The sequence below is a fragment of the Rhipicephalus microplus genome, chromosome X, assembly GCF_043290135.1.
Source record: "Rhipicephalus microplus isolate Deutch F79 chromosome X, USDA_Rmic, whole genome shotgun sequence".
Taxonomy (NCBI): domain Eukaryota; kingdom Metazoa; phylum Arthropoda; class Arachnida; order Ixodida; family Ixodidae; genus Rhipicephalus; species Rhipicephalus microplus.
Genome location: NC_134710.1, coordinates 404,842,810 through 404,858,396, shown reverse-complemented (window position 1 = coordinate 404,858,396; position 15,587 = coordinate 404,842,810). Strand labels below are relative to the sequence as shown.

The window sequence follows — 15,587 nt, the reverse complement described above, 5'->3', positions numbered from 1 at the left end:
GCCGAGCGAGACCAGTGCTCCTACGCGACGCGTATCGCCACTGCCGTGACGAGCTGGAAGTCGATAAAGCGCTGCCGAAAGTAACGCATGTATGTCGCACACCGAGAATGTCAATCTGCCCAACATAGAAGTGTGGCAGCTTGGGCTAGTTGGTATGGCATGAAGATAGTTAAAGCGCGAGAACAAAACAACAGAGACAAGTCCTTCGTGTCCTTCTTGTCTCTGTATCGTCCTTTTGTTCTCGCGCTATAACTATCGTCCTGCCCAACAAGGTTCTACTCGTGCTGGGGATACCCTACATGCTTACAGCAAACATAATTTGCGCTTTGGTAAACGGAGCTGGGGGAACTCAGCGATCGGGAATCCCTGGGTGTCCGTGCGACGACTTCCACTGGTTTCACAGCTGTGGAGCCGCCATATGTTTTTTTTTTGTTTTTTGGGGGGGCGGGGGGTAGGGGAACGTAATGATGAGCAAGTAAAATTAGTTCAGTCACGCTAAACAGTGTGAAGTGGCCGGAACACACGCAAAACACCCCCAAATAAAATAACAGCGACAAAAAAAAAGGCACTCAGTGCTACAGCGCACACCGTCACTCGTGGCGAGAATCCATTTCGTGTGCAGATTACGTTTTTATCACTTGTAATAGTGGCGTTGGATGGGCGTCGTCGTGCAGCTATACGGCGATGCAGAGCGTAATATTAAAAGTATGTTTTCCTCAGCGCATTTCATTCGCCGACAATCAGTCCAAAACGATGCACAGCTGTGTGAATTTGCAGATGCGCCGCCCATCGCGTAATCATACTGCCGCGGCGATGGTGTTACGACTTATGGATCCATCTCGCGGCCAATAAGCTACTGTATCAAGTTGCGGTTACCTCTTAAGAAACAGATATTGTCGAGAGTTATTAACATATAGCAATATCACTGTGCGACGGCTAGTATACCTGCGTTCTCAAGCATGAAGCCAATAATTTTGGTGTTGCCTATATGCGACTCATCAAAGCTTCTCATTAACTAATCGTCAACTCTATCCTTGCTGCCAGGCGTACATGCTTACAGGCAATGTATTGATTCCTAACAATAGCACAGGATATAGAGTTTACAATTCTATTTTTTGTCTTTATAAAATGTGTTCTACGATTTTAAGTACTTGGTACTCAACTATGGGAGAGCACTGAGCCCTCCCGAATAATAGGTGAACTGTATTTACAATACCAGTTCAACCTTGGTGGAAGAGCGCGTGGAATACTGTTTAGAAGGATGGTATCTTTTAGGCTACGCGGTCCTTGTGTCATCCGCATAAGCCTCCGTTGTTGGTATAGTGAGGTTAAAGACTGAATATTTTGTCAGATTCACTTATTTTGTAATCTATGCAGTAAATACATTTTTCAAAATGGTATATGTCATTCAATTTATTCTTTATTCAAGCTACTACAAGATACTTGTAATGTTAAAAGTAGCTTCGTAAGACATTTCAAGTTTTAACAGCTAGGTACGGCGGATTCTATAAGGACGAGGAATCCAGTTCAATATTTGGGAGATGCTATACCGAGAAAACAAGTGAATACCCGTCACAAAGCAAGCCCATAAGAAGCGTGAACATTCAATTTTACCATTCTTGAAAATTATGGTAAGTGCGCCCGACCTCCGCTCGAAGCGGAGCACAACCACAGGCGAAAGCTCGAAGAGCACACTCTCTAGAACCCGTTGCACTCTTCGCGCTGATATAATACAAGCACTCTCGCAAGGTACGCACTATGCTACATTAATTGATTCGGTGGCTGGTGAAGATGAACAATTATGCCTTAACCCTTTGTGATGGGTTCGAAACATGCAGCGATGAACTCGTCATGCATTTCACATTGCGGAACGCCTACTTACACAATTCCCCTTCTGTGGCACCTTGGTTGCTATCTTAATCTTGTGCCAGGGTATATTGCGTATGTTAACGCGGTTCCTTTCCGACATAACGCTTGTACAGGAGTTTTGTGCAAAGAAATTTCCAGCACCAGCATGACTCAAAAACAAACTAAAAGAAAAAAAACATTTGGCTTGATGGTTGAATACTGGGCCGGCACGGAGCGGACACCGGTACAAACCTCGTCCTAATATGGATATTATTTTTCTTATTTAGTTTTTTTTTTGTTTTTCATGTGATAACTGTTACGGACACTGACGGTGGTGGATAATATGGCACCTTATTGTGATTTTATAACAGCTAGCTGTCGTTGTATATAAAAATAATCTCGCTCAAATACTAAAGGGAGTTTAAGCAACCATCAAATTGTTTTGTACCGCGAAAATTTATGCAACTGTGAAAGAAAGCACGCAGTACTTTTTAACACTGACCAGTCTCCATTCAGCGGGAAGAATTGCGAGCGCAGGATTAACGTGAGCACGGGACCCCCCCCCCTCTTCCCCCCTAATCAACTTAAGCGCCAAATATGCCCCCTATATTGACTTAGGAGCACGGCGGGGGATGGCGAGAGGCGCTGCGATCAACTGTCACCCCCACCTCCCCTCTTGATGGGGAACTCAGCGCAAGGATATATACACAAACTGCCTAGTCCTCGACAAACGCGCTGCAACAAATGCGCATCGGTGCAGGTGATGATGACTTGCTGTAAAAATGTAAATAAAACCGAAAGAAGGACGAGAAAGCAACTTGCAAATTCTACAAGTGACTCGGCGAAAAAGGAAGCCCCAATCCACTTTTCATTGGTGGAACTGGCAACCCTGCACTTATCCCACGTATTCTGGAAATTGATGCAAGTAGCTGCCTATGCCTTATTATTATTATTATTATTATTATTATTATTATTATTATCTTTGAACAAAGTTTAGCAAGGTATAGGCGCAAGTCTTTGTGAAAATTCATTAGTCGTTCTCAGATTGTGGACTTACCAGAGATGTCGATTAAATTGACGCCTATAGGCTATAGCTTACATGCTCCGGTGCAGCGTTAGCAGTGACGTAAGAGCGGATACGTCACTTTTGTCGAAACGAAATCGAGGTGAAGCTAAGATGATGTGCAGATCACTACTAGCGATTGTTGGCTTATATTCCTCCTGATTAGAGCGACGAATTACTACCCCTTGCTGAGTCAGCGCATACGTGGTGCTTATTCTATTGGTATAAACACCAACCATGCAACCGAAGTTGACTTTGCCCTTATATGGCGGCTGCATTTTAGGGTGTGTTCTTCTTTTCTTAAGTTTCATATACTGGCGTGACTGCGGTACAACACTTGACAAGAACGCAGAATCGCCTGTTGGGTTCCGACCTGAATCGTCATTCGTGTACTGTGTTCCATTGGGCCTTTTTGTTATCCCTAAAATGCCGCCGACGCCGTATTATCGTGATGAGAGTGTTCACAAGGAGCCTGTCGTCACGAAAATACGGCGTCGGCGTCAATTCGTTTTTCTGCTTGGACTAACTGCCAGCTGGAACGCATCTGCACCACAGAGTTTACACGCGATGACCATGCGACTGGTTGCGCACGTCTGAGCGTCGCACGGAGCATAACCTTCATCGACACTGTCTCCTTCTACTTGGAACTAAGGGTGTGTCATGAGAAGCTTGTGTTCCGCTTAACGTTGTGTACCGTATTTCATTGGTTTGCACGCGCGTTAATAAGCCGAAATGCACCTTAAGAAACGAACGCGTGGAAAAACTAGGGGTTCACTATGCTATTCAGTGATAAGCCTTCCTTGCCTTCGGTATCAATATGCCCACTGCCCAGCATAAGGAAAAGGTTGAAATCTTTTCTTAAAACAACTCTCTCGTGAGGGCATTTTAGGGGCGGCGCACCTTACGCGGCACTCGTTTGTCCCTCGTGGTTGTGCGTAACATGTCCTACGCTTTGACCTGCAAGATGGTTCCGGTAGGAGATTCCTCCTGTGCGTTGTTGAACAACAAAAAATTCGCAGCGTGCGCGTTCACTAAAAGCCGATCTCTCCTGTCTCTCGTTCCCCCTTAACAGCCATTGGCATGTACATTGAGCGCTATCTCACAAGAAAGCGTTGTTACGTTATACTCGCTTGGCGTAACCTCCTTGGTTTAAGAACGGTTTAGCGAGCGTTGGGCCGCGGTGTCATCAATACAGTGAACTAGTATATACCATGAACTCGAGGTGGTTAAAGGTGGGAAGTAAACGCGAAGCGCAACTTCGCAACTGTACTTGTAATAGATGCACCTTTTTGCACACACCTACACACAAAAAAGTTTTTTGACACATCACGTAACCACGTGTGCGCACACAGTAATAGTACAGCCAACACAAGCAATAGAAGCACACTTAGCATGATGACACAACCATCTATACTTTAAGCAATTCAGCAGCCACGCTCTAGTGTAGCGATAAGGGTGTAGTGAAGGAAAACATTAATTTGGCGTGCATTGTTGAGATACCATTGTACAAACCTGCTTGTAACTGTGTGTTCTGACACGCAATAGCAAAAAGGCTCATCACCGATGACACCTACATCGAATACCCTGTTATAGGGCACGTAAAACAGGTTTATTTGAAGGGGCTTAATGACAGATTTGTGACCGTACTGCTTCTCTTCATGTCGCTGCTGCAGCTTGACTAGCTTAGGGTCAATGTTATAGTATGAGTAGGGAACACTGCTTGTAACAACAGTACCTGGTTGTTTTCTAGTAGAATGAATGTCTTATGCCGGCCATTCATTAGGAGAAATTATGGATAGTTCACATTTATTTTCTCTGGCATTGCAGTATGGCACTCATTACCTCTCGAAATAACATCATCACACAATGTTCACTAATTCTCTGCACGAAGCAAGAAATATTGTGTTCAGTAATCAAACAAGTCATTGGAGTTTTCAAATTATCTCAAATATTTCTATGTAACAGCAACAGTTACAGAAGACACCATTATTGCGAAAACAATGAGAACAACAGTGAGAGAGACTGTGGTAATCTATTCATCGTGCACAGTGCTGCATGCATATTCATTTGTAAATACAGCTGTAAATAGTCCTTGCCATGTCTGTCATTCTGTAAAACAATATTTATTTGCCAGATCGCTGCATATCTTGTGTTTTCATATAATGCATTAACAATGCAACAAGTGTTATATCAGGTTAATTATTTTTGTTACCTTCCCTAGTCTTTCTGCTTCTTTGCAAACTGTTGATTATTTTACAGTTTAGCATTAAGTTAACGTTAAGTACAAACTGTTTGCTATATGTAATCATCTTATCCCATTTTAATTTGTACTGTCCACATGTCCAGAAATATTTGTTGTTTTTGCACGATAAGCAGTTTTCTGAACTCTGGGACCTACTAATGTGATATTTTTCAGCGTAGCTGCATTACAGCTGTTTTAATAAACTTGACATATTTTGACTTGAACACGTAAGCTGTGCTAGAGTGTAAACAGTGTTTTCAGAAACAGTGAAGGAAGTTCACCTGCATACGCGAACTGAACTGGGCCGGTAGGTATGTACATTACAAAATGTTGGATTTAGACAAGTCAGCACCCGACCTGTTTAAAACTCGCAAGTATAAGCAAGCACTGGAAACTGCTGAAAACATGAACGACAGCGTACGGCCGTTAGATGCGGCCGTTGGAATGGGGATTAAAACTACTACTATGGATGATTAAAACTTAGTCATGAGTTAAACACGCGTGGCGAAAAACGAGCTTCCACGCTATGGGAGCCCGCGGCCACGGTCGTACGTCTCGCTCCAACGCGTAAATCTTGTCCGTCTACTACTCGTCGTAATGCTACGAGTGTGCAGATGTCACCTGTCTACGCAGTCAGTCGCGAAACTGTTTATTTACGGCTTCAGTAGTTCAAAAACAACCCCTAAAGCAGTCGAATGACTGGTATTTTGACACGACGCAACACCGCGATTTCCCGCTCCTCACCCCGCGAGCGCGGCGGCAAGGTTCCTTTTGGCGTTGCAAAAATGGTTTCCAGACTGGGAGGATCAGTGTTGCCAGACTGCTGCTAAATTTGACGGCAAAGTTTTTTTGTAGTTGTGGCTTTTTTGTGAGAGTTTAATGCCATCCGCGGTGCATTTCGCGAACGAGCGACGCTGGCCGTTTTAATTAACGGAATGAACCACGCCTAGCAGTAGTCAAGCGTGGCGCTGCTGCGCAATTAAGAGGCCAAACTGGTAGGTGTTCTGTGGTGCGGCGAAGACCAGACGAAAACGTCATGCATTGCGCGAAAATGACGTTTGCAGCAGTGGCAGCCAATGAGCCCCATAGCAGACGACATGGGCGTTTCCCTTCTCGAGGGTGCGTGCTCCAGCATAAGGTTGTCAAACACGCCACCGGGCCAATGCTTTATAATCGTCACCGTGGCGCACGGAAACGGGTCACCTCTGTCCCTCACATTAGGAGCCGCCGGAGGTGTCGTTCTGTTACCTGAAATGTATCCTTTCATCGCGGAGGAGTGCAGCAGCACGGTGTCGAAGGCAAACAGCGAAGTTGCGGCGCGGAGCATTCTCGGAGAAGCTGTCGTGGGCTTCGAGAACCCCTCGCGATGGCACACTGAATGTGACGCACGCAACTGTGACGACATACACTCATTGTAGGATGAACTTCTAAAACCTTACGTCATCCGCGAACACAACGGTCTCATAAAAATGCACATTCCCAGACAACAAGCCGATCGAAGGTGTGATTTGCCGACGACGCGAGACGACGGGGCCATGACGGGGCATCAACGGCGTGCCCACATTGCCATAGCAACCATTGCGAAAAAGCGCGCGACTTCCGCCACATTTTTTATGCTGTCGCTTGGATAACGAGCAACGGATCTAGTAACGTTGATAACGAGGGCCTCTCCCCAGTTTTTTTTTCTTCCATGGCCTGCACAAATGCTTCAAAAGCGTGGCTTTGCCGCGAAATCATGGTTGCTAGTTAGACAAGATAGCACACTTATGTTCAACGCTTATCCCATAGGGAACATATACAGAAACTCCAAGTAAAACTACATGATGCTACCACCATGACCTACTGTATTTTACCGACCTTCCCAGCGAGCGAAGTGCCAGCACGCCCTTTCTGGTATTGGCGCCTGCCGCTATGCGCCCTGTGGCGCTGCAACTTGTCTCATTCGCACTAGTTGCGGGCGGCCAAAACACAAGTCGCCGCGCTTTTTTCTTTTTTTTTTTTGTCGTCTGCTCGCGCGACGCCGGGAGAAAAGCAGCAATGTTTACGCGTGCATACACTCTGGACGATTAAAACGAATAAAAACCTCTTTTTGAATAAACCTAAAAGTATAATGACGATCTTTTGCTGCCGTCTGCTCGTGCCGAGCTGCGACAGAAGCGTGCAGGTAGGTGCAGTTTGTACACCAGCGAAGCGAGGTTTCTTGGTGCAAATTAACCACCACGATGGTGGTGTGATGCGTGCCTTTCTGCGAATCAAGGCAAAGGAGGATTCCTGATGTGACTTTTCATGAGTTTGCAGTGACCGAGGTCCGTGAAAAATCGGTCAAGGTGATTTCTGTGTTGTAAAAGACTACGTGTCTCTGAAAGAGTGAGTTGCTGGGCTGGTCGGTGGTGCATGACAGACTGAAACGTATATTAGTGCAAAAAAAAATGACAACCTCAAGAAAGTAAACGACGACGCGCTAAACTCACAACTGTTTATTAGCAAAAAAAAAAGGAAAGATGACAAGAGTGTACATATGGAAACCATGTCACTACATGTGGTTAATTATGCAACTATATGTTTTGAAACACACACATTGTGTGAAGAATCAGTGTTGAATAAGTGATTTTAAGTGCTGTTTCGTTTCAAAACAGTTGCAGAGTGTCTTTCATTGATTATTTATGTACCTGCGATCTACATTTGCCATTTGAGACGAAGGTATTAATGCGCAAAATTATCTGTACTGGGTTGTTGTCTATGCGCGCCGGACGCCGCAGACACTGTCAAATGTCATAGTCCTTGCCCTTCCTTGCACAGACAGTAAATACAAGCCAGCTGAGTGTACTCCAACAGCAACAAGTCTACCATTGTATACACATATAGCTGGTATCATGAGTTAAATAAGCATTTGGGGGCCAGCGCTTTTTCCAACCTGTATCCTTCGTCGTTCTTTCTTGTTTTGCACGCTGATACATGTGTTTGTACCTGATTTGCGATTCTACTATAAAAATAATGCACTGAAATGTCAACTAAAATGCAAAAGAAGATTCTCAAAGTGACATGAAATATTAATGATTCAAGATAGTCACCACATTTACTCAATGCGTGATAAAACTCTTCTCGAACCAGCGGTAACCTATGCATTTCCATGCATCCACCGGCGCTCAGTTGGGGTAACTAAGAATTAAGCAGTTTGAAGGTTGCAAGAACCTAATCGGCGTAACACTTCAGATGATTACAATGTCAGCGTTTATGTCAAAGTAGTAGTTTTGCACTCGCAGCAACAAAACCAGCCACTGGTTCCGGAAGTCGTCGTGTAGCTTCTTGAAGTGGGCCATTGCATTTGGTCCGGACGTGACGAGTGGAGTCAAGTGCAGGCACATGATGAGAAAGAAGAGAAGAGTCATGGTTCTGAAAAAGTGTGATTCGTGTAACTGATGTAACTCTTATGCAAAACAATTCTAACCAATAGACTACAAGCTGTCATCTTTCATCTAGTTGGAATAGATGAGGCTTTTTCTCGTGTGTGGCAGCAACACATTCAGAGACAGACATGTTGCTACTTATATTATTGAGTGTTCGTTAAATATATTTCACCAAGTTACTCTTATCCAAGCATATTTGACTGAATCGTTCAAAAAACTGAGGAATGATTCTTTTTTTAAGTGTGCTACCATGCGTATCCGAAACGTTCTGCTTAAAGAATTGAAGATGTCGTTATTGTTTTGAAGTTCACACAATAGTTGCGCTGAGATTTGATTCGTATTTGCTCGTCTGTGAGATCTATATGACCACTTTCGATGCTGCTTTTCACTTTTAACTATAAGAGCTATATGTTAGAGTCATTCCCCAGAATATTGGGACGGGCGCAGCGGTATAATGCATCCTATGAAATCATTTTGCTAGGTCATTTGTGTGCCTCTGAAAATTATATATCTTGTGAACTATAGTTTGGTGACATGTGTATTCATTCTGTTTGCATTTGCCAGTGCTCCCCGAAGCAATTTTCACCAAGGGAACTCGCACTGTTCTGGTTCCGGCACAAAACCACGACATGCATTTCAGGCATTTGTTATTAAAAGAATTTAAGGCAGTAAAATTTTAGCGATTGCATCATTCACTACCTCCATGTCAACCTCACGGCTTGTCGCTGACGTTTTACCTCTGTAGAAACATAAAAGGTACTCAACGTAAGAACTATTGAGCATCTAATCGTTAATTAAGGTAACAACCCGTCCCGTACGTGGCGTTTAGTTATACTCTGCTGTACGTATGTTATGCTGTATTTCATAAAAATTTAGGCAAGCTATACCTTCTTGGTTATACTACAGTAACAGTTTTCTGCTTCGTAGTGTCGCGTATACATGAAAGTAGTAAGGTCTAGAGAATATGAGTCCAGAACATCTACTGTATATCTAATTTGATGGCTGCTCACCGATTCAGCGCGTGTTTCCCCAAAGAATGGTTATATATATTGACGCGTATATACTACATGTGGACGAGAACAGTGTCGGGGGGATTTAACGAATACCATATAGTGAACCTGTGGATGTTCGTAGACCAAAAAGATGTTCTTCCTGTTCAGCCGATCTGAACACACTGTTTCAATGCCTCATGGTGTTCTTATTTTTTGTTCGCGCTGCACCACAACACTTGTCGGGGTGCTGAGAAATATGCACACATATCCTTCATGCTGCCGCCGTAGTGCGGAGTGTATGTCACGTCTACTACTCTGTCTTTGAGTGTGTGTGTGTGTGTGTGTGTGTGTGTGTGTGTGTGTGTGTGTGTGTGTGTGTGTGTATTGTTTGTTCGCGTTTCACCACGACATTTGTGGAGGTCACTTATATCAGTGGCGTAACGAAGGGGTGGCACACCAGCCCCGTGCCGCCATCTAAATTTTTTTCTGCCATGTGATACAGAGCACAAACTTACACTCGACCTGCCCATACACCCCGTCGTATAAAGGGTGTGCCCCCCCCCCCACCTCTCGAAATAAACTTTTGCCCGTGCCACTGTCATATATGTGTAGACATTGTGTATCTATGGTGTCATTGGGGTGTGTAATTACCACGTCATCACAAGCTATATTAAATGTATAATAATTACTGTAATTAGTCCATACTGTTTACACTACAGCGTCTTTCGTTTGCTTAATCAGCGCAAAGTGAGAAATTCGGATTATTAATGTTCTGTGTTGTTTTTCGCGTTACTATACCATGATTGAAGCTCTGACCGGTAAGCTTTTCGTTGCATTCAAGAAAACGAGCACCATAAATATTGCTTGTGGATCCCTTTAATGTTGGCATTAGCGGTGTTCACAAGTACCCTTAAATGTTTTATAGTCGTTTTCGTCAGATTGTCCTGCCTGGATAATTTTACCAAAATGGGTCTCAGTAGTATAGTAAATGACGAGAAAAAAATATGAGCAAAGAGGAAAAAATAAATGTTGTTTTTGTTGCGCTACTCAATCGGCAAAAATAATCCACGCATATATATATATTTTTTGAAGAGATGCAGGATGGCGGAGTATTACCGCAGGAACGTCTACGGTGAAACATCACCACGCTCATTCCTTTGTTGGAACATTGTTTACGCTCAGAAAACGCCGATAGACTTGTTCTTTGTAGCGCTTGTCAGCGTCAGCAGCATCCCGGCAAAAGGTCTATCCCACGATTATCGAAATGCTTGTTTGGCTGAAAAAATGTTCGACCAATAAGTAGTTAGCTCATGTCATCATTTGTCAGATACCTTTGTTTCACTTTTCTTATGACAACTTGTCTGCGTGTTATAGTTCATGCGGTTTTTTTTTGCGTCCAGCAGTGTTTGCTCAGCTTCTATAGTCATCGTGGAAAAAAACGAATAATGGAATAGCGATAAATCTGTATGTTTTTTATTGTGTGCTATATTAAATGAAAGTTAAGCCCCTAGGAGTGGCTGTGAATCAACACTACACACGAAATAAAAAGGAAAGGAACGAGTATCAAGGTTGCTCGTTTAGAGGAGTAACTAACCTACCACACCCATTTCACCATTTTGGAAGTAACTGCAAAGGAGTAACCACGCTTTGACAGTTACTCTTCAGATGAGGAACAGTTAGCAAAAAAATCCGGTTTTGGTTGACTTAACCACCTTTTCGAAGTGCGTGTAGGCATTTGATGAGATGTACAATCAATGTTCAAGCAACACATTCAGAAATCAATTTTGGAAAATTTGCCCTACACATGGAATTCGAACTTACGACCACTCGAACTTACGAGTTATCAATTCATCTAAGTGTTTCGGCAGCAATTTTCAGAAGGCCACTTCAGCATCGCAATCTATCACAATATAATGGCCTTCGAATTTTAGATGAGCATCATATGCATTATTTAGCTGAAAAAAGTAAATACATTGATTGGGTTTCATTGCTCATTTTCTTCTATCTTTGACATTTCAGTCATTCAAACACGCAGGCCGATACGGGTGACTGACCCGTAGTGGGTACGTGCCAGAGCTACGACAGCGGCATTACGATACCACACGCAGTTGAAACCACGGGCCTTCACGAAGGCCTGAAGTGAAGATGGCGGCCACCCAAGATACAGGCACTGCTGTGAGAGAGGACGAAACCAAGAAACGAAAGCATTTCCCTCCTGCTGTTCTCGACGACTTGGACGCCACTATCAAGAAGCTCAAGGTCAACGAGAAGGAGAGGGATCCCCTGAAGCCCCGCAAGGCCCACCTTCCGGGCTTGTTCCGCAGGTCATGGTCGCGACGCTCGTTCGGGAGCATCTCCGAAACCAGCGGAACGCCCATCCAACGACCAGGTGCCTGCGGTGAACAAGACCCCGAGTCCACCTCTACGGGAAACTCCCACCTCAATGCCGTGAAGAAATCTTCTGCCCCTGATCTGCCCTGCGGCGCCCTGATGGAGGATGATACGACCGTCGACGAGCTCGCGGCGTACTTCGAGAATGGTGTCCACATTCCCCGCAGGATGTCCCTCATGGCGGAGATGATGTACCTGTAGCGACGCCAGAGAGGCCGTGACCACAGGTTACCGCGGGAATGAAGTCCACTACATTCCCCTCGATTCCTGTGGTGATGTGAATAAACGGCGGTTTTGCCAGAGCGGCTGAACTATGGAGTTTGTGTCTGTTTCATGTCCGCCTTGGTGACGCAGTGTACAGGGATCAGCTGCTGACCTGATGGTCACTTGTTCTTCGATCTGGGCTACCAGTCGCATTTCGATGAACGCGACATGGTATAGAGGGCCGTGTACTGTCCGATGACAGAGCACTTTAAAGAACAGCGGGTGGTTTGATTTAGCGGAGCCTATGGTTTCTATCATAATCGTATCGTGGTTAGGGGAGCTTAAACTTTATATATTAACACGAACACCAAGATGAAACAGGGAGGGAACAGCTGACAAGTGGCACCTGGAGCGACACAACACCTGCCTGCTTCTACGGGTAGGAGAAACAAAACACTGCCAAGCACGCAGTGCAGTTCTTGATATCTCACCTCGAAAATCTTGTACACACAAAAAATTGTCTTATAGATTGAAATAACCAGTGGAAATGAAAACATTCCTCGGATTTTATGATCTTGAATATAACAAAGCTTAGTGTCATATCAAATTCGGTCCGCTGGTGAGCTTGATTACAGCCAAGACAGGTTATTTAGGAAATGAACCCCCATCAGTTATACTTTCCGAGTCAGGAGGAGGAGGAAGCGTGTTTGTAGGTGCACAGGCCACTTTTTGGCGAGATCATTTCTGTAGGAAGGCTTGTTAACGAGCTGGCGCATGATGTGTACGTCGAAGGCAGCGTTGTCGGGCACGCTCCGCGGTCGGCACTGCACAATGTTGGCCAGGTCGATAGGCACGTTAATCACCTGCCAATTTATGCCATACCGGTTTCTGTCGTGAGCCAACTGCTTAGTGCTCATAAATGGCAGACGTGGAGCTATCAGGTGTTCTTCAACGGGTTTGGGAGCAGTCAGGTGAGGGGGCATGGGAGGATATTGTTACACTCATCATCGGAACTTGTCCTGTGCGGCCTACGAGGCGACGAGAACGAAGTGGACGTAGTCGGGGGGGGGGGGGGGGGGCGAGTGAGCGGGACATCTAAAACCAGTACCTTGGGTGGCGGCACGCGATGTAGTGAGCACTGTTGGTATCCTTTGAGAGACGATCCGAGCGGTGACTTTGAGCGGCGACTGGAAAAGTGTACACTGGCACCACTGGTGTACACGCCGACGCCGTGGGACATTTGTAAGCAACAAAGCCGAATGACTTTCTAAGAGCTCGTGTCCCGCTTCCGGAGAGCTACATGTACTTCATTAACGCGTTGTTTGCAATGTTCAATTCAGCATGTCCTCTATCTCCCCCCAAAAAAATCCCAAGCCGACAAAAATGTACGTTGTAATGAATAACATGAAGCCACAGCGCTCCTAAGAAAGCAAAAAGAAAAAGAGGATTATACGTGTGCTCGTCAGCCCTCTGTCTGCGGTGTCTGGGTTAGCAGCACTATGGCTTCATTCGCTTGTATCGACTAAGCTGAGGAAGGAGCTGGGTAATTGAAAGGTTGATATGTTCGGTGCCAACGCTAATCTGAGACTTGAAGTTGTTCTTGGCGTATAAATTGCAAAGCTGGACCAATGAGCGGGAACTCTCTTTACCTCCCATGTACGTGCTATCGCATGCTGATACACTGCGGCAGCACCACTTTTACCACTGGCGGCTGCCAGGTACCCAACCGGAAATAAATCACAAACGTAACATTTTTTTTTCATGACATCACTGGTGAGGTGTACAAACAGATGGAAAGGACAAAAAATGGAGAAGGAGGGTTGCTGTGGAAGCTATATTTTCTACTTCAAATGCAATTGCGGTGCGTTGGTGCCTTTTTTCAGGTCAGCTGGCCGCTTAAGCGATGCGGCCATTCGTAAAATTTTCGTAATAGTTTTTTTTATTTTTTCGTCGTTTTTTTTGAACTGGGAAAAGTTAAGTTAACCAATTTCACAGTAAGACGAAACTCGACCAGCACAAATAAAATTTGTTTTTTACTGCACATTTTGCATAAAGAAACAAAGACATTCACGTAGTCTGAAACCGTCAATCTATAAAAGCAGCTTCAAATAACAGCTGCCTTGCAGACTTAATTAGCAAACATTGAAGCCGGAATATCCGAACCAATGTGAAGATTATCAATAATTGATACTAGTACACTTCATATTTTACTTATTCACGATTGTTATCATGGCGCACATAGTTTTCGGACAGAACTTAGCTTCAAACGAAACCGAAGTTCACAGGCAATTAGGGATTGGGGTTCGGCGAGTCTCGTTAGGGCAGCTAGATCTCTGTTGTCGTACACATGGCCAATGTGTACCAGTGAAGAGACGCATTTTCAGAGACGGAACGTATGTTTATTTGCATGAAGGACGATAAAAGGAACTATACCGAGATTTGGTGCAAATGTCTTCGGCTCTTATGGGCCCGTTGCTTCCCAACTTTGAGATCCAAAGAAGGTGGTGACCACTGCTGCCACTAATCAGTTGATTTGAAGTCTCAGTGGTTCACCCACCAAAAAGGGTGCAGAGATCAGGCCACTCGTTTGATGGTGAACATGGGCTAAAAGGTCCAATGGGTAGCACAAGTGCACCGCACAATGCTGTGGCCCATGCCTTAACGTCTCTCTTATGAAGCGCAGACGAGGAAGTAGAGCCCGCAGGAGGGGTAAAGTTGAGCATCTCTGTGGGGAATATGGCCGCTGAAACAAATGTCAGCAGCGGTCCATGACTGCGTTCGGGTGGTGGATTCCTGAGAACTGCTTCAGCAACACCTTCCCACGCTGATGAACAGTCGATGCTTTGTCAAGACCACGTGTAGGCGACAATGGCTATGTTGAGTTGTCGAGTCCATAAGAACTGCCACAGCAACGCTGTCTTACTCTGTTCAACCCCGCTAAAAAAAAAAGTTGTTCATGATACCTTCATCGGGCTCCTTATAACCCGATCAAAGCGAACTGCCTAACCCACCTGTAGGACAACGTCGTGCTTCGTGCTTCCAACCAAGCATCGATATCGGGGTGAAAGCATTCTTGTAGACAGGTTCACGCACAATAGCGTCGGCCACGATAAACTGCAGGGCGAAGTGTAACAAGGCATGAAGAGGCTTGAAGCGATCACATTTTTTTAGAAGAAAGTACTGGAAACAATATTTCGGCAAGTTGACTTGTCCGCATCAGGGCTACATCATTGCTTTGACAAAGAAAATTCACTTGTCAAAACCAGCGGAATTTCCTATAATAATTTCTAGAGGCATTTAATCTATCACATGTACTTGAGTGACCAGTATTAGAAGTAAAGACTCACGAAGTTTCAAACCGTGGCTACATCATTTCATAAACAGGAAGGAGCCTATACTTACTTGACATCATTTAAACCACATGTCAAAAGTATAAGAAG

At 44.7% G+C, this 15,587-nt stretch overlaps 1 protein-coding gene across 1 annotated transcript; it reads left to right on the top strand.

Moving 5' to 3' along the window:
• Positions 1–7,164: 7,164 nt before the first annotated feature.
• LOC142777383 (uncharacterized) lies at positions 7,165–12,254 on the top strand. Its single transcript, XM_075881725.1, has 2 exons — positions 7,165–7,317; positions 11,572–12,254. Exon 2 carries the CDS (start codon positions 11,698–11,700, stop codon positions 12,142–12,144), a length of 447 nt encoding a protein of 148 aa, XP_075737840.1. The 5' UTR covers positions 7,165–7,317; positions 11,572–11,697; the 3' UTR covers positions 12,145–12,254.
• Positions 12,255–15,587: the final 3,333 nt, after the last annotated feature.